A 19,126-nucleotide genomic window follows, 5' to 3' on the forward strand; every position below is an offset into this window, starting at 1 on the left:
TCTTATAATTTTAGATACCAAGCCAGAAAATCATGGGTAGCACAAAGATTTTTTTAAATGTCCTTTTTTTTTTTATGTGAATGAGTGTTTTGCCTGCATGTGTATCTGTGTACCATATGGATGGCTATATCCACACAATCCAGAAGAGGCGTTCGAATCCCAGCAGATAGTTGAGAGCCATCCATGTGTTTACTAGACATAAAACCTGGGTACTCATACAGAGGACCTCTCCAGATGCCATACTTATGCATCAATGGGTTTTATTCTCAGTGTTTTATTCTCAGTAGTTTATGTTTCTCATCTACTTTGACTTGATTTCAGTACATGGCAAGGGGCAGGTCTTCTGTACATGAACTAATTTTTCAAGCACTATTCCTAGTAGAGGCTGTTGTATATACACACACACACACACACACATGTATATATCTGACACCAGTCAAAAATCTGTTGGCTCCAAAAATCTATTGGCTCCACTTGTCTTAGTTTATTCTTTAGATCTTCATTTAGTTATTTTGGCATGTTTTCATGCTGTCTTAGCTACTAATGGCTCTGTCAATGTGTCTTGAAGCTAGGCACTGTGATGCCTTTAGCTTTGTTCTTTCTGTTCAGTATTTGGGTTGAATTTTGGATGCCTGGTTAGTTCTAGGAAGAATGTCATTGGCTTGTGTGATGTCTATGGATAGAGGATGTTCTGGACCTATAAATCACTCTGGGATTTGTGAAGTGTTCTGGTCTATAAACAGGAAGTCTTCTATTTTTATTGTGTTCTTTAGTTGACTCTATTAGTGCTTTCTTAATATTCATTACACCTGTCTTTGCCTTTCTGGTCAAACCAGTGCCTACTTAGTTCTGTCACATTTAGAACACATTCTTCTTATGGTTTCTTTTTTATTTTTATTTTTTATCAGCCTTGTTAATTGTTTATACCATGGTGCTAGTTTTATATTTAAATTTTATATTCTGAAAGTTTAATAAATTTATTTATCAGTTTTAGTATCTTTTAGTGGAATCTTTAGATTTTTCTGCGTGAAAAATTATAAACTATGCAAATAACAATATTTTAACATTGCTCTTTTCTGGATGTATATAATTTTTTTTCAAAAATTTCCCTAATTGTCTTGGCTAACTTTCTATTATTACATTCAGTAACCATGAGTCCAGTTACAATCTTTCTCTTTTCATATACTAGAGAATCTTTTACAGCTTTTCCTTTTCCCCACTTAGTATAATGCTGGTTATAGGTTTTTCATAGTTTAAAATAGGCTAGAACATGAACTTTATATTATTAATTTGTTCACATATTTTTCTTATTGTGTGGTAATTATGAGTTTTATTAAGTCATTTTCTTCATCTCTTGAGATAGTCATAGGCCTTCTTATCCTTTAGTTTTTAAAAATGACATTGGTCGTATATTGAACCATCCTTGTATTCTTGGTTAAGTTCCAATTGAGCATAGTGAATTGTGTTTTCAGTATACTGTTAAATTTGACTGTCTAGCCCTTTGTTGAACATTTTATATGTATATTCACCAGAGATAATGATTTATATTTTATCATTTTTATTGTGTTTCTACTTCTGACCTTGTATTTAATTCTGAACTTAAAGGATGTATTTGAAAAAATTTCTTGTCTTTAAATTCTTGGGAATAATTTGAGAAGAATCAATGTTAATTTCTCTTTTAAAATCTTGGTATTATTCATCAAGGGAGGAAACCTGTAATATTTTCTTTTAAAAAAATCACTTACCCTATTTTACCACTACTTATAAGCCTATTCAGGTTGTGTGTGTGTGGGGGGGTGTCATTTGTGTTGTTTCCTTGTCAGTTTTTTTATTTGTACTTTTTAAAAAAATGGTTCACACTTTTATTTTTTTATTTATTTTAAAAAACAAAGATAAAAGAAAAAAATTTAAACATTTTTGCATAAATGTATACAAATACAATTGTGTCAGTGCTTGGCTTTTTTTTTTCTTTTTTTTTTTTTAAGGTTTGATACTCTGCATTAAGGTCTTACTAGTTACAATGAGCAAAAAGTACATGTAAAACAGGATGTAACCCGGAATTAGTCAACGTATTCTTGGTGTGTAAGGATTGAGCATGACTTTTTTTTTCTTTCTTTCTTTTTTTTTTTTTTTTTTTTTTTTTTGTTTTGTTTTCTTTTTTCTTGAACTTCACACAGTCTGTGAGTTGTTTCTGGGGCAGTGCGAGCCTCTGGGGTTAGCATCCCACTATCAGTGACTGCATATTATGTCTGTTCTTTTGTGACTGGGTTATCTCACTCAGGATGATATTCTCTAGATGCAACCATTTTCTTAAAAATTTGGATAAGTCATTGTTTCTGATGGCTGAGTAGTACTCCATTGTAAAAATGTACCACAATTTTTGTATCCATTCATCTACTGAAGGACATCTGGGTTCTTTCCAGCTTCTGGCTATTATAAATAGAGCTGCTATGAACATTGTGGTGCATGTATCTTTGTTGTATATTGGAGTGTCTCTGGGGTATATGCCCAGAAGTGGAATAGTTGGATCTTCAGGTAGTACTATGTCCAATTTTCTGAGGAATCGCCAGACTGATTTCCAGAGGGGTTGTATCAGTTTACAACCTCACCAACAGTGGAGAAGTGTTCCTCTTTCTCCACAACCTCGCCAGCATCTGTTGTCATCTGAGTTTTGGATCTTGGCCAATCTGACTGGTGTGAGGGTGCAGCTCATTTGGTGCAGCATGTGCAAAGCCCTGAGTTTAGTTCCAACACTGTAGAAAATGCAGAACAGTGTATATATCGGACTTAGGAGGTGGAGGTAAAGTGTCAAAAATTTCAAAGTTATCTTCAGTTATATAGCAAGTTAGATGTCAGCCTGGGATATAAAAGTCTTTTGTATATGTAGGGTGTATATATATGTAAATATAGGCACTCTTATATCGTGATATGCGTATAGACAACATTGAATATTGTTCCTTAATTTCTCCTTGCTAAAGATAGAGTCTCTTTTGCTTTTATGCTGTATATGCCAGGCTATTTGGCCAAAGAGTTTCTGGAATTTTCTGTCTCTACCTCCCAGTGCAGTACTGTGCCTGGTTTTATATGAGCTCCGGGGTCTGAACTCAGGTCTTCTCATTTCCAACAAGTTCTTCACCCTCTCCCTAGCCTTGATTATTAATCTCTACTTTTATTCTGTAGTGTTTTAAGAAGATACATGGTATGATTCAGAGTATCTTCCATTAATTGAGGCTTGTTTTGTGGCCTGTTCTAGGGAACTTTAAGTTTGAAGAAACAAATGCAATTGTGTGGCCATTGAGGAAATGTTCAGTAAACATTTATTAAGCACGTGCGATCTGTAGTATAACTTGACTCTGACTTTGGGCTTGGCTTGGGCTTTGGAAACCTCAAAGCTTAGCCCCAGAGACACACCTCCAATAAGGCTATACAAAAACATTCAAATATTTGATCCTATGGGGCCACTCTTATTCAAACCTCTGCACTGGCCCTACACTTTTGCCTTTTATCTTTTCACTTTTCAAATGTGACTTATGTACCAGTCTAATTCATTCAGATTTTCCAGAGCCTCTTTGATCTCATTAAGATCATAACTCACCACGAAGCTCTGCAAAATCTCCAAAGCTTCATTCAATTCTCAAGTCAACTCCTAACCCATCTAGGAACATAGTCTTATCCAGTGTCAACCCATTATCATCAAACACCATCATTCTATGTCTGATTCTTAAGTAATACTCCTTTCTCTGCTGTCTTCAGTCCTTAATATTCATGGGAACCTCAGCTGGTAATTTCCACGTTTCTCTAACGGCTAATATTCCCCTTTGTTCTTGGAAGGTTGAATAGTTAAACTGTCTAGTTTCCTTGTCTCCTCAGCACTTAGCCTCATTCCATCCATCACCCCACAGCCTCATGGGCCAGCCTGTGAGAGGCTCTTCCACTGCATGCTAAAAATCTTTCTCAGTTTCTGAACTTGCTTAAGTTTTTCCCCAATTGCTGCATTAAGCTGCTGGTTGCCTTAGCACCTTTGTATTAGGTCCTTATTAATACCCCTGTCTGCATGATGAATCATGGTTATTTCCCTTCATTTCTACTAAAGGTTGGATCTGAGATTCATATTTCATCACTTCTACTATATTGTCTCCTTCCGCATTCTCTGATTTTCCCCATGAGTTCCAAAGAAAAGAACCCCTTTGGATTCTATGAAGGGTTTCTCAGCTCAGATCTAATTTTCCTTTACATCCTGCCAGCTATGAAAAATTGCCAGACAATAGCTCTATTTCATCCCCCTTTCCAACTTTCTCAGGTAACTCAGAAGCAGATGCATTGAATGGTGTCTATGTGCTATTTTCCTATTGTGATTTCCCCTCTGCAGGCATGTTTCTATTGAGAAGACAACTGAGCCTTAGTTGCATCTCATAGCAAAGGCCACAAAGTTGGTATGGGAGTAGGCTTATGATTCCTTCTCACATGTAATTTTCTCAGGAATATATTCTCTAGTACACAGTCATTGTAGGAATGTCCTCATATTCCAACAGCAGGCCCCATCTATCACAGATGCATAGCATCTCATACCAAGGAAGACAATCTGCTTTAGATTCTACCAAGATGTGTTCCACTCATCAGAATCTCAGTTTTGGTTATATCCTGTTACCCACCTGAGGGAGTACAATCCACCACAACAAAGCCTCATGACTCTATACCATAATGGGAAAGCCTGCCTTGCAGATGCTCTATCCTTAGAAGGATCAGCCACAGTTTTCTCATCCCTATCCAACCACCCAACCTTTATTCCTCTTTGGTTCTTTTGGGCCCTGTTTGGGTGCCAGTTGTACTGTGTGACTTTTCCTGGGATGGCACAAACAAATGTCTAGTTAACCCAGCTTGAATGCCAACAGATAAAAGGAACAGTTCCCTTCACCTCCAGTTCAGCAAAGCAGTGATTTTATTGGAGTTCTGTATTGCACTTAGGTGAGTGGTTACTTATATAGTGGTTGATTAAAAGGCAGTGATATCATGGAAAATCTTAGTCCAGGAAGGGAGACGACAACTCAGGTCCTTGGAGCCCTCTGCCTAATTATCAAACAGCATGGCCACTCAGGGTGTTCTCTCTCCAGCAGTTGCTTGATGATTTTCTTTGGAGATGGAGTTTGGGACCCTTGATTTATTTCCATTCTGAGTGTTATTTTCCTCCATCAAGGAAGGAATGCTTTAACTAGAAGTAAAGAGTCACACAGGTATCTGTGAGGTTCCAGAGTTGGGAATATGCAGGAATCTGATCACTAGGGGAAGCATCTGGGCAGGAGTTTGTATCTTATGGGACACCTAGTAATACTAGAGTGGGAGTTCTCAAGAAGACCATGTGAGATTCCCTCTGAAAGCAAATTCTAGCTCATTCCTTCAACTGTGACGACTGGGAAAGTTTTCCAAAGGCAGGAGTGTGCTGGGATTCTCTCCTGTTCAGCTTTGATTACCAGCTGTGGAAGTGCAGTGACAATTGTGGGGGATTTCATGGCTTTTCCTGGGCTCTCACCCTGACACTTTGAGTCTTACAAGAATCTATTTTTTCCCTTTGCTGACAGCCAGCATTTTTCATGGCACAAACCATGAGCTACAAACCTGTTGCTATTGACATTTGTGGTGGATGAGACACAAAGCACTTTATGCCTCTATTGAACCATTTTGAATTTCAAAATGGACAAGGTAAACCTAGTTATTTTATTTAGTCCAAGACCTGCTTAAGTTCATGGTAACTTCAGTTGGGTTATGGGTATAATAATACTATATATTATCATTCTGTTATTAAATTCTCTCCTTACTACATGCCAGGTATCACCATCAGCTGATCACCCCATTAAAATGTATTTTCATATCTGCTCTGTGAGTTTATTATTTTGCAGACAAGGAAAACAAGGTGAAGAAAAGGGAAATCCTTTGTTGAAAATCTCACAGAAATGAGTAGATAGCAAAGCAGCTAAACAGAAGCATGAAGGCTTGGGAGTTCTGGGGACCTTACCCTCATGTTGATTTCTAGTTACTTCGATGTGGTTGATTTACCTCATGCACATTTATATTTGGAAGGCTTTCAGATTTAAAGAAATCAGAACAGACATCTTTACTTTCTATCATGTACTAGACATACAACTTATTGGCACAGTGCCGTAATAGAAGTATTAGTTCGCTGTGTATCTGCCTATCCATATATTCTTTTTCCTGAGGTTGACGGTGAGTGGCAGACCACATGTGTTCCCCAAGAACAAGGCTATTATCGAATATAATTTGGTATTGTGTTAATCTATATTGATAAAAAGTCAGTGGCACCCAGGGGCTGAACTACCCACAGTTTAGGACAAAGATCTTGCCTTATAATTGGTATTTCCTAGTGTACTGAATAGCATCCCACAAAGCCAATTTACCACACATAGGAACAAGTTGTGAAAGCTTTCTCAGAAACCTTAGTGGTCCCAAGAGATTTGATTTACTCAGTTGTGCTTTCTGCAGTGGTACCTCTTAACAGGAAGCATTTTGTCTCTTTTTTGTTTTAAGCCTTTAAGGTGAAAATTACTAAGTGTCAGGTAGCTGGGACCACCATAACAAAGTATCTTAGACTGGTTGTCATAAAGAGTAGGAACTTATTTCATCACAGTTCTGCTGAGCCAGACTAGTCAAATTTGTCACTTATTGACGGCCTTTGATCTTGGGCTTGCAGCAGTTTGGTTTCTAGTAAGGGCTCTGTTTTCTGATTGTGACAGCCATCTTACCCCCCCCCCCCCGAGAGCTCACATTCACATGGCCTTTATGTTCATGTAAGCATACATTTATTTTTCCAGTGGTTCAGCTTGCAAGCATACAGGGATATTGATTGGAGACTTGGCTCTTACGACTGCACTTAACCCTTAACTCCATCTGTTTTACAAAGTCCTCTAAGCATGGCTACTGTGGGGTTTAACACCAAGCTTTCAGGGTGGCACAGTTCACTGTATGACAGTATGTTAGAGTACTCATCCAATGGAGGAAAAGAAAGTATGTTGTGGCTCAGTATGAAGTCAACTTCTCTGTTTATATACGACATTCCATGCATTCTAAAGTTCAACGTTCTTTAATAATGAGATCAGCTAGGACCATTAAATCACACCATTAGCTTTATTGTCTTTAGAAATAATCAGTCTTCTAACTGCTAGTATTCTCGGCAATAAATGGTAGAAGCAATAGACTTCTGATTAAGAAAAATGGTAAAAGAAAAAAAAAACTTATATAGTATTTTGAGTTACAGAAAAAGGAAAGAATTATGATTTATTAGAAATGATAACTGTTGGGTAATAGTTATCTTATAGAACTAAAGTAAGAAAAACCCTAAAGTGGTAAATAATTATTATTTTTATATTGAAAAATATTGAAAAAACTTACTTGTTAAATCTATTAGTGGATAGAAGTGGTTATTCTTGTTGAGTGTTCTGGGCAAATGACAAATTTCCTTGAGTAAAGTTGGGAAGTAAATTTTACTTTCTGGAGGGAGGTCCCCAGTGGAAGAGGAACAGAACTGGAATTGCATTCAGAAACTAAATTTTGCTATATGGCTTCTCCGGGAGAGACATATAATATATTCCAATATGCTCTTCATTTTATGTTAACTTTTATCCTATGATCATAAACATCTGTAACACATTCAACATCACTCATTTTCCCAAAGGTAGCCCATTTCCACTTAAATAGGTCTCTACTAACTATTCAGCTGTTGTTCTTTCCAATTCCTGATAGATGCCTCTACACAATCAATTCCTCTGCATAGCATTCACATCATTATTCAAAATAACTTTCACTGTCTTGATGAAATTCTTTATCTTGGCATTATAGAATATCTTGCATGGTCACTGAGGTACTTACAGAGACAGCCTATGTTGTTCACTGAGGACCAGTTATTTTTATGGTAAAAATAATACATAGTGAGAGCTATGCATCCCATATAGTTAATTCTCCATGGGGACAATATCTCAAAAGTTGGGGACAGTCAGAATATCCATAGCTGCCTATCTTTTTATCACAGGTTTGTCTCCATTTTGATGTTCTATTCATTCTGTCTGCTCAAACACCTCTGTGAGGTTGCCCTCCGTCTGCAGACACACAGTTGCCATTTCTAATTGGTAGCATTTCTATACACTATTAGTTGCATTAAAGTCTCATTCCTTTTATAATGCAACTTCTCAAGCAGTCATTACTGTACAGTTTTCCACTTTCTGTTTATTGTCAAACCCATGCCAAGCCAGGCTTCTCTCCACTCTCCCACCACTTCTCTGAAAGCTGTTAGTGTATCAGTGACCTTCAGATTGTGGTCTCTGTCTTATATGGATTCCCAGAAACTCTGAACACGATTATGCTCAAATCTTTACATCCCTACTCACTGGCTTCCTTCCTGTATATAAGGCTACATTGGTTCTCTTTCTAGGTAATGCTTCCTCCTCCACTTTGAGCCTCTTCACATTGAAATGATTCTTTTCTCTGGTCTCTAGCTGTTATTTTCTCCTGAGATACACACACACATATCCAAAGGTTTATTTGATTTAACTTTTATACACGCACATGCACACTCATACACACACACACACACACACACACACACACACACACACAGACAGAATCTTAGGGTTTCTATTGCTGTAAAGAGATGGCTCTGGGAGTGGCACTATGTGGAGGTATTTGGCCTTGTTGGAGTGAGTGTGTCCCTGTGGGCATGGGCTTTAAGACCTTCATCCTAGTTGCCTGAAAGTCAGTATTCTCAGAGAAGACTTCAGATAAAGATGTGGAACTCTCATCTCCTCCTGCACCATGCCTGCCTGCATACTGCCATGTTCCTGTCTTGTAGGTAATAGACTGACCTTCTGAACCTGTAACACAGCCCCAATTAAATGTTGTCCTTTATAAGACTTGCATTGGTCATGGTGTCTGTTTACAGCAATAAAAACCTAACTAAGACAGACACCAGGACCAAGGAACTCTTATAAAGGCAAACATTTGACTGGGGCTGGCCTCTAGTTTCATAAGTTTAGTTCATTATCATCACAGCAGGAAGCATGGCAGTGTGTAGGCAGATATGGTGCTGGAGAGAGTGAGAATTCTAAATCTTAATTCAAAGAAAACCAGGAGCTGGCTGTCTTTCAGGAAGCTAGGGGGAAGGTCCAAAAACCTACTTCCACAATGACACATTTCCTTCAAGGCTACACCTACTCCAACAAGGATACACCTTCTAATAGTGCCACTCCCTGGTCCAAACATATTCACACCGCCACATTAAACACATACATACACACACACACACACACACACACACACACACACACACACACATTCATATGTCATCTTAGATTACACTGAGCTGAATATTTCAAATGGCATCTATCCCCCTTGGAGGAAAAGGATACATGGGATGACCTACCTATTGTGGCTTCATTACTGCCCACCAACTTTCCCCTCTCACATGGCTTCTGTCACAGTGAGATGCTTTCCTTAACTGCCTTAATTTCTCACTTAACACTCTGATGTCTACTTGTTAAGTCCTTCCTGTTTTAAATTGCCTTTCTTCTGTTTTTATGTTTCTTTCATCATTAAAATATAAAAAGGTCCACAGGAAGTTAACCTTTTTTAAAAGTCAGCTTTTATGCTATATTTTCATGTGCCTATCACACACAAGAAATTATAAAAGTTACTTAGTAAATAAATATAGTTAAAAGAGAAATGATAGTGATTAAAGTAGCTCATGTTCATTAAATAATTTAACCCATATATATATATATATATATATATATATATATATATATATATATATATATATATGTGTGTGTGTGTGTGTGTGTATTTTTAATTTGCTTCATACATATGAGTTTTGAGAAGCCAAATCTGGGAGCTAGCATTGTGTATCTTAGCTTTTTCAACACTGTAAGTCTCCACCTCTTTCCCTTGTTACATGAGATGAGGATATACTCATTTGTATCCAGGGCTTTGTAAGGCATTTCCATTTGGTATTACCACACATAGAGCACAAGGTCACTTGCTTCTTTAATTCTCTGCTCCTAAGAGCTGGCAGAGAACCTGGAGGGACTCAGTAGGTATTTGTCTCCCTTAGGAATTGATCAAATTCAGCGAATAATGCTTAGAGTCTTTGCTTCTGCAAGTGTGCTTTCTTGAATAAACATGTTACTATGGAATAGGGTTAGAATAAACAATTAAGGGACTACATGGAAATAGTGGCTATGTTTTTACCAGAGGCACTGATGATCCCTTGGCTTTTTTCTCTGATTTCATGTGCTGAAATCCTGCATTTGTTTCCTCTCTCCTTGGTTCTGCTTCCATAAAGAGAAATGCCAGATAGAAGACCAGCTTTGAGCAGGATGGCCGGGGTGTGTGTGACTTCCCTTTGAGGGTGTACTATTGAGCAGTGGGCAGGGAGAGGGGAATCCACAGGAAAGGGTGTTATGGGAACACTAGCACAGGAAGCCATTCCAGTGCAGGCTCTCCCTCTGTTCTGGCTTTCAACAGTGTAGCAGAAGGTCTGTTGTGTATGTGGCTTTGTAGTTTATCTGTTTCACAGCAGAACAGCCTTGCTTGCCTGGGACAAATGAGTATTTTACCTGTTGTTTGAAAAATTTCTTAAAGGCATATTTAATAATAATAAAAAAACCCTGATATGTGTTTAAGCTATTTACTCTTCAGATAGAGTTAATCCACCCTCTATAGCAATCCTGAAGCAATCAATTTTTATTGCAAGGATTGTCATAACCCCTTTAATAGTGCTGTGCACATTAACTATTCTGGTGTGTGAGGGAAGAGGCTTCTTGCATTTTACCGTTCTGCCAATATCTTAAGTCTTCTCCTTTGAAAAGAAAATATGCAAGCCTTGAATGTGACTTTAGAGGTGTGGAAAAGAATTATTTAACAGTTTCAAGTTTCCCCACTTTCACAACACGTCTTAGAGAGCATCAAGAGTGACCTGTCGTCTGGCAGGTCATTGTATACTGTATGTAAGTTTGGGTAAAATGAGAAGAAATAAATACGTCTATACCTCTGCCCATACAGGCAAAGCACAAAGGGAAATAGCCTAGCAACTGAAAGTTCCACAGGTAGGGTTTAGGTAGTTTTGCTTTATTTTATTTATACCTAGTGTCCCTCCAGGAAATGTCCTGTATTTGGTTACTGGGTTTTAACCTTTTCCCCCAACCCATGCTCAAATCCTTAAATCGCCTGAGAAGTTGCACCCACTTATCACATATCAGTATGTTTTTAACACTGACGTTTTCAGGCGGACCTCATCCATGAGAATATTTCTCTCTTATTGAAGAGGGATACTTCTCTGGGTTGAAAGTGAGCTTGCTTGATACAGCCTTGCTATTGGGGTTGCATATCAGGCATTGACTAGTTCTGTGCATTTTAGAGGTAAGTTTACTACGAAAGCCATGAGTTTGTTTCCCTCCATCTAACAACACTGTATATCACACAGAGTCACATAACATTCATGGTGGTGAGTTTTCTGTAGTAACTTGACTTCCCCAAGGGGTGCTGAGATGCCGGTCCAGCATTACTCCAGGAGACTTGTTGAGCATGTTTATGGCTGAAGTTAGCATTTCAGTTTGTAGTCTAACTCATTCATCTTTTGCAGTGTGTCCAGTGAAGGCCCAAAGAGAATAAAACAGGCTAATCTTTAAAAAAGAAAATCTTTACTGATTTACTGTTGCGCCTGGGCATTTTTTTCTGCCCTTGGTCTAGAACTAAAGCATTGCTTCTGGCCAAGGTCACAGTGGTCAGTTGTGGGGCGTATGTCTCTTTCCCCTTGTATACATCCTCTCTGTCCGACTTCTCTGCAAATGAAGTGGGCAAACAATAGCAATTAGTCAACTCTGGGTATAGTGCATCCTGGGTTCTTTGCTAATACTTGCTCAAGAGTGTTTGTCTTCTGTTCTGGGAGACTGGAGAGGAATAAAACAAATTTAACCAGAGATTAAGGTCCAGTATCACCATGATATTTTCAGAACCCATGTGTGTCTGGAGTCATACAAATACTATCATCAAGTAGGAAAATAAGTTTCAGTAAGATACTGACATATGCTGTGTGAATGGTTGAGGCAAGGGAATCATTTTCTTCCAACCTATACAGACTGTGAAGAGGTAAGACTCAAATGCAAGTCATGTCTTTATGTGACCTTTGGGTGAAATAATTTTTATATAGTTTGTTAGGAATATAACTGGCCTAAGAACAGTTCCTATCTCGCAGCATTTTTATTAGATCACACAGGATATTTGTAAAATATTTATAACAGTGCCTGCCACATTTAATCAAATCTGAGATGTCATCGTATTCTCAGATATAGTATGATATGGCTACTCCCGAGGATTTTAAACAGTGTCAATTATTACTGTAGGATGTTATTTGCTGTGCTATTTTCTTTAGGATAGAAGATAATATAGCAAGTCTTAAAACCAAGGCTGCACAATAGATTGGTTTGTATAAGTAAATGTAAGTTTAAGTCAGGAAAATGATCATTCTGGGAGGCCTGGAACAATTCTTAGTTTGACTAGAAGATAATGCATTTGTATTTGTGTGTAGTTATCCAAACAGCAACTGAGAAACAAGCAGACCATGTTATTACTAAAGGTCGAAATTACTTGTTAACTTTCCTAAGAAGTTATTAAAGCATATTTCTCTCAGATTCTAAATGAAGCATAGAGTTGCCTTCATTATGGACTGTCTAGGATCATTTAATAATCTAGTAAGGCGTACTGTTTTTTTTTCCTGGTTGGAATGATGATGCCCTTGTCCAATATCTGTGCTGAATCCCTAATCTTGAATGTAGTTGCATTTAGCGATAAGGCTGTAATACCTCCAAATTCAGTTATATCCATTTCATCCAAAAAATTACAATCTTTAGTTCTATATGGTGTACCATAGTCACACAGACCAGTTCATTCTGGGGTAGGGGTGACTAGAACAGCTTTGCTTTGCAGGCTCATCTACATAGATCTCAGCAATAGAATTTATTTGCTTATACCACAGTTATCCCCAAGTGAGAGATGTGATCACTAGGGATGGAAAGATCCTTACCTTTGGTATACTCTGGTACTGTTTCTGCTGCACACTACTGGTGATGAAAACAAGCCTGGTATCCATTCTAGTCTGGTGTCTATGACTATGAGAATCAGGTTTGTCATTGTTAATCATGGAGAGACAGGTATAGGAGGGAGTAATGTGAACTTGACAAAAACTTGGTATCTGCATAGACTCATGCCATGTCTATGTACATATGCGCACCTATAGAGTCCAGATCATTCCAGTAGAGTAATTAATAGGCCTACATATGATGGTAATGGTTTCTAAGTCTGACCACATCTTAAAAGTCATTAAGGCTAGAGAAATGAGGAGAGCTGGGTGAGAGAGAGAGAGAGAGAGAGAGAGAGGGAGAGAACTTTGTAAAGTGACTATCATGTGTTCTTTTAACAAAGTTCCGGTCAAGGACGATTGCTTGAAAAATAGTTTCTGATTAAAGGTAGCTAATGGCATTTAACAAGCAAATGTAAGGCATGTTTCCTTAGTAGAAACTGGTCAGGGGAGACATAGGGCATTGAGGGAACTATTGCATTTATAGATATTAATCAAAAGGTATTCTTACTAATTCCACAAGGGTGTCCATTTTTAGAAAATATGCATCAATGTCTTGGGGTAAATATGTATCTGTGAAACAGGTCACAAACGATGTATAAAATGTGGTCAAATGTAAACTGGTAAATCTGGGTGAACAGTTAGTTTCCTATTGCTGCTCTAACACAAATAAGTGTCACATCCTAGAAGATGAAAAATCTGGGTCTGGCTGATTAACCTCCCGAGGGTCTCATGACTAAGACATCAACAGTCAAGACATCAACAGGGATGCAGTCCTTTATGTAGCCTATAGAGACAAATTGGCTTCACTCTTTCAGGTTCTTGGTTGAATTCATGTTTGATAAGATGGACATCTCTAGTTCATGCACATGTTGGTGGCTCCATCTGCAAACCAGAAACAGTCCTTAACCTCAGATATGCCTTCAGTCTTTTTGGCATTTATGAGATCCTGGGATTTGATTGTTTCTGTCTGGATAAGGTAGAATCTGCTCCTCCAAAATCAAACCACACTAAGTATAACATGTTGGGGTGTGGGGGACAGCATGGCAGGTGGAAACAATACAGTAGCCACAGTGTCACTACGTTTTTGGTAGTTCTGCTCCACTCTAACAGCACCTGGTCTGTGTGGTCACTCTTTATCTCCTAGGTCACCACCTAATCAAGCAAGGTACATGCGAGGTGGTTGCTGTCCACCGATGCTGCAATAAGAACCGCATAGAGGAGCGCTCTCAGACGGTCAAATGTTCCTGCTTCCCAGGTCAGGTGGCCGGCACTACTCGGGCACAGCCTTCTTGTGTTGAAGGTAAGGTCTTTCCAGTCAATCTCTTTAGCATGTTGAAAAGGCTAAAAATCAGTCTGTAGAAATCTAGGGTGCTTTGAGGTAAGTATCTGTCCAAAATGTAACATAAATACAAGGTTAAAAATCTCTTGATGAATAAGGCAGGTCTTTATTAATCTCTCTCAAAAAGATTGTGTGTATGTGTGTGTGTGTGTGTGTGTGTGTGTGTGTGTGTGTGTGTGTGTCTGTGCGTGCACTTTAAAGCCTCTTTACTCATTTATTTCCAAATGCCATGCACACCAAATACTTTCTTCTTAAAGTCTCTCTCCTTTCACTTGCATATACAAGTTTTCTCCTATTCTTAAGGGATTGGTTCTGGGATTCTGTATGGATACCCAAATATCCATGGAGGTTCAAAAGCCTTATTTAAAATGATGGGTTATGATATTATACTTAAGTGACCCCCAAATTCCACCAGAGAACTAAACCTGATACACAACTTCAGCAAAGTGGCTGAATATAAAATTAACTCAAGCAAACCAGTAGCCTTCCTCTACTCAAAGAATAAAAAGGATGAGAAAGAAATTAGAAAAAAGACATCCTTCACAATAGTCACAAAGAATATGAAATACCCTGGTGTGACCCTAACTAAGCTAGTGAAAGATCTATATGACAAGAACTTCAAATCTCTGAAGAAGAAAATTGAAGAAGATCTTAGAAGATGAAAAGATCTCCCATGCTCATGGTTTGGAAGGATCAACATTGTAAAATTAGCCATCTTGCCAAAAGCAATCTACATATTCAATGTAGTCCCCATCAAAATTCCAACTCAATTTTTTATAGAGTTGGAAAGAGCAATTTGCAGATTTATCTGGAATAGCAAAAAGCCTAGAATAGTGGAATCTATTCTTAAATATCAAACTTTATATAATATAGAACTTCTGGGGAATCATGATCCCTGACCTCAAGCTATATTACAAATCATTTGTGATAAAAATTGCATGTTATTGGTACAGAGATAGTCAGGTAGATCAATGGAATAGAATTGAGGACTCAGAAATGAACTCACACAGCTATAGTCACTTGATCTTTGACAAAGGAGCTAAAAACATTCAATGGTAAAATGTCATCCTTTTCAACAAATGGTCTTGGTTCAACTGGCAGTCAGCATGTAGAAGAATGCAAATTGATCCTTTTGTATCTCCTTGTTCAAAGCTCAAGTGCAAGTGGATCAAAGATCTTTACATTAAACCAGGTACACTGAAACGATTAGAAGAGAAAGTGGGGAAGATCTTAGAACACATATGCACAGGGAAAAATTTTCTGAACAGAACTTGGCTTATGCTCTAAGACCAAGAATTGACAAATGGAACCTCATAAAATTGCAAAGTTTTTGTAAGGCTAAGGACATTGTCAGGAAGAAAAAATGACAGCCAACAGATTGGGAAAGGATCTTTACCAATCCTCCATCTGATAGAGGGATAATATCCAATATAATGAAAGAACTCAAGAACTTAGGCCCCAGAGAATCAAACAATCTTATTAAAAATGGGGTACAGAGCTAAACAAAGAATTCTTAACTGAGGAATATCGAATGGCCAAGAAGCACCTAAAGAAATGCTCAACATCCCTAGTCATCAGAGAAATGCAAATTAAAACAACCCTGAGGTTCCACCTCACACCAGTTAGAGTGGCTAAGATCAAAAACTCAGATGACAACAGATGCTGGCGAGGATGTGGAGAAAGAGGAACACTTCTCCACTATTGGTGGGGTTGTGAACTGGTACAACTACTCTGCAAATCAGGCTGGCAGTTCCTTAGAAACTTAGACATAGTGGTATAGTGAGGACCCAGCTATACCACTCCTGGGCATATACCCAAAAGTAGCTCCAACATATAATAAGGACACGTGCTCAACAATGTTCATAGCAGCCTTATTTATAATATCCCTAACCTGGAAAGAGCCCAGATGTCCTTCAACAGAGGAATGGATACAAAAATTGTGGTACATTTACACGATGGATGACTACTCATCTTTTAAAAACAACAAGTTTATGAAATTCCTAGGCCAATGGCTGAAACTTGAAGCTATCTTCCTTAGTGAGGTAACCCAGTCATGAAAGAACACTCCTGGTATGAACTCACTTATAAACGAATATCAGCCCCTTCTTCCCCTAAAGAAATATGTCCGGAATACCCATGAAACCATCCACAGCACTTATAAAGCTCAAAAAGAAGGAAGACCAGAATGTGGATTCCTCAGTCATTCTTAGAAGGCAGAACAAAACGGGGGGGGGGATACAAGGTCAAATAGAGGAGCAGGGAAAGGATCTACAGAGACTGCCGCACCTGGAGAACCACCCTATGTGCAGCCACCAAACCCAAGCACTATTGCTGATGGGAAGAAGTGTTTACTGGCAGGGACCAGACATGGATGTCTCCTCAGAGTCTCTCCCAGAGTCATATAGATATAGATGAGGATATTTGTCTCTAAACATCAGACTGAACACGGGGACCCTAATGAAAGAACTAGAGAAAGGACTGAAAGAGCTGAAGGGTTTGCATTGTTATAGAAAGAACATCAACTGCTCCAGGATCATTGCTCTCATCCCCAGGATGCAAGGTTGACTTAACTAAATTCTTCTGTACTTCACATATCCTATATGTTTTTTTTCTCCATACCATTTTTTTTTCTATGAAACCCCACTATGTGCATACCCTCCTGATGGGTTGCAAACAATATTTTTCACTTTTTTGCACAGGCTGGCCACAAACTTGTTTTAGCTTGACAGAGAACTGACTCATCCTAACTAATTGTTGAAGATAACAGCTACCGTTGTCTCTGCGGGCTTGAAACTTCTTCTAAAGGAAGCAGTGAATCATAATATGGACTATTTTTACATCCTGTCTAGCCTAGCATCTTTGGATAAGAAGTTTTATATGCAATGTTTTGCAATATTCAGCACTTTGGATGGTACTTGAAACTACTTGAAAACTACTGACAAGATGATGATTCCTGTTGTCACCGTCATCTTGGTAAAGGAAATACACGAACACCCCAAATCTCACCTATAAAGAAAGTGTATGAATACCCCAGATATCTATCCTCCTCTGTAAAGACAGTATATAAATACCCAACCCCCATCTCTGGCTTTCACCCTTGGAGTAACTATGTATAATATTTCGCTAGTATATTTTTTGGTGCATCTATAAATTTTGGAGTTTTTTGTCTAGATTTCAGTCACAGTGAATGTTTTGTTTAAGTTCACCTAGTTTCTCTCAACAGTATTAGATCATTGGTATCTGTGTGCTTATATGTGTTGCTTTAACTTGACTTTTTATGTACCCCACAGATTTCCATTGAAAGACTGGCTGTAATTTAGCTATTCTTTCATCCATGAGCATTTTGGTTGTGTCCGTGGGAAACTCTCAGTCAGCCACATAAGTGATCTTTCCAGCATTTTAGGACCAGTCAGTGATGACAGCCATTCACTTATTTAGCAGTTGACTATAGTCTATGACATTCTGTTGAGCAGGACCTTCTGTGTTGATACAAAGGTTCTCTCTCTAAGGAGAGGCGATGACCCACATATGGCGAGGACGCTTGAGATGGGCATGTTTGGGACAAGCTTAATTTTGACAGTACACTGTTAGATTTATGTAATACGCAACTTCAGTGTAACATTTTTGCTAGATACTACCAAGCAGCATCCTGAAAGAACACACTGATAGTGCCCTTTTGCTCTGTCTCTGCACACCTAGCATTCCAAGGTAAATGGCCATGTTCAACGAATATCTATTGGATCAAAGTCACTGAGGGAGCATAGAAGCTTTAAGCTTTACTTAGGATGAGCATCTGTTTCCTATCCACCTGACCATCTGAATGTTTCCATTAGGGCTTTTTAGCATTACCTACTTAATCTTTATCCCATAATAATTATGCAGCATCATGGTAATTGGCATGTGGGAAGACCCATTCTCTGCTGCTATGTCCTTCTTATCTTATTTGTAAATAAGAGTAGAGAGGATATAAAATATAAAATTCACTCGAATTTACATTTAAATTAAAACAAAGGCACGGAGATGCTGGAGCAGGGCACTAATTAATGTTGACATAGAAATTGGAATACCCTTTTACATTCTTGTTAATCCACACCAAGGATACTTATCTGGTACTTTCAATGCTTCTCCGTGAAAGCTTAGCCTTCATTAGTTAAATACAAAACTTAGATAATTTTTACTCTTAGATAATTTTGAACTCTGGATATCGGGATGGGATTTTGCTGCTTCTGGGAGTTCAGACTTTAGGAGCATGGAGGAAGCAGATTGAGTGCCAGTGGAAAAGATGAGGATTTGCTGTGAGGCAAGTTCCCGTAGAGCATCCTGGGGCCCATGAAAGGGCAAAGTGTGGTCCCTGCTGCATTTGGCAGGTCTCCTTCTCAGCACAGGTCACATAGCGAGCTCTGGGTTTGTGTTTCTGTGACAGCAAGTGAGTAGATACAAGTTGTGGAAGTGCAGGATTGTCCATAGTAGGTGAACGAAGACATCATATAGTGTTGATATGTCTTTTATTATGGATTAGGATTCTTTCCACTAACCAAAGCTTTGGACAGATCCAGTAGGTTAGTACATACTCCCATTTTTAATCAAGTTTGTTCATATTTTTTAAACATCTATGGCTGGGAAATATGGGATATTCTGGCATTATTAAG

At 38.4% G+C, this 19,126-nt stretch overlaps 1 protein-coding gene across 1 annotated transcript in view; it reads left to right on the forward strand.

The window, feature by feature from the left end:
- Positions 1-19,126, forward strand: part of TAFA4 (TAFA chemokine like family member 4) — a gene marked incomplete at its 3' end in the record, with an annotated part of 146,671 nt that overhangs the window by 108,754 nt on the left and 18,791 nt on the right. Inside the window, exon 4 of the mRNA XM_080914433.1 lies at positions 14,283-14,438. Coding sequence (XP_080770559.1) covers positions 14,283-14,438 — 156 coding nt within the window. The remainder of the gene's footprint in view (positions 1-14,282; positions 14,439-19,126) is intronic.

This window comes from Micromys minutus (genome assembly GCF_963924665.1).
Source record: "Micromys minutus genome assembly, chromosome: 3".
Taxonomy (NCBI): domain Eukaryota; kingdom Metazoa; phylum Chordata; class Mammalia; order Rodentia; family Muridae; genus Micromys; species Micromys minutus.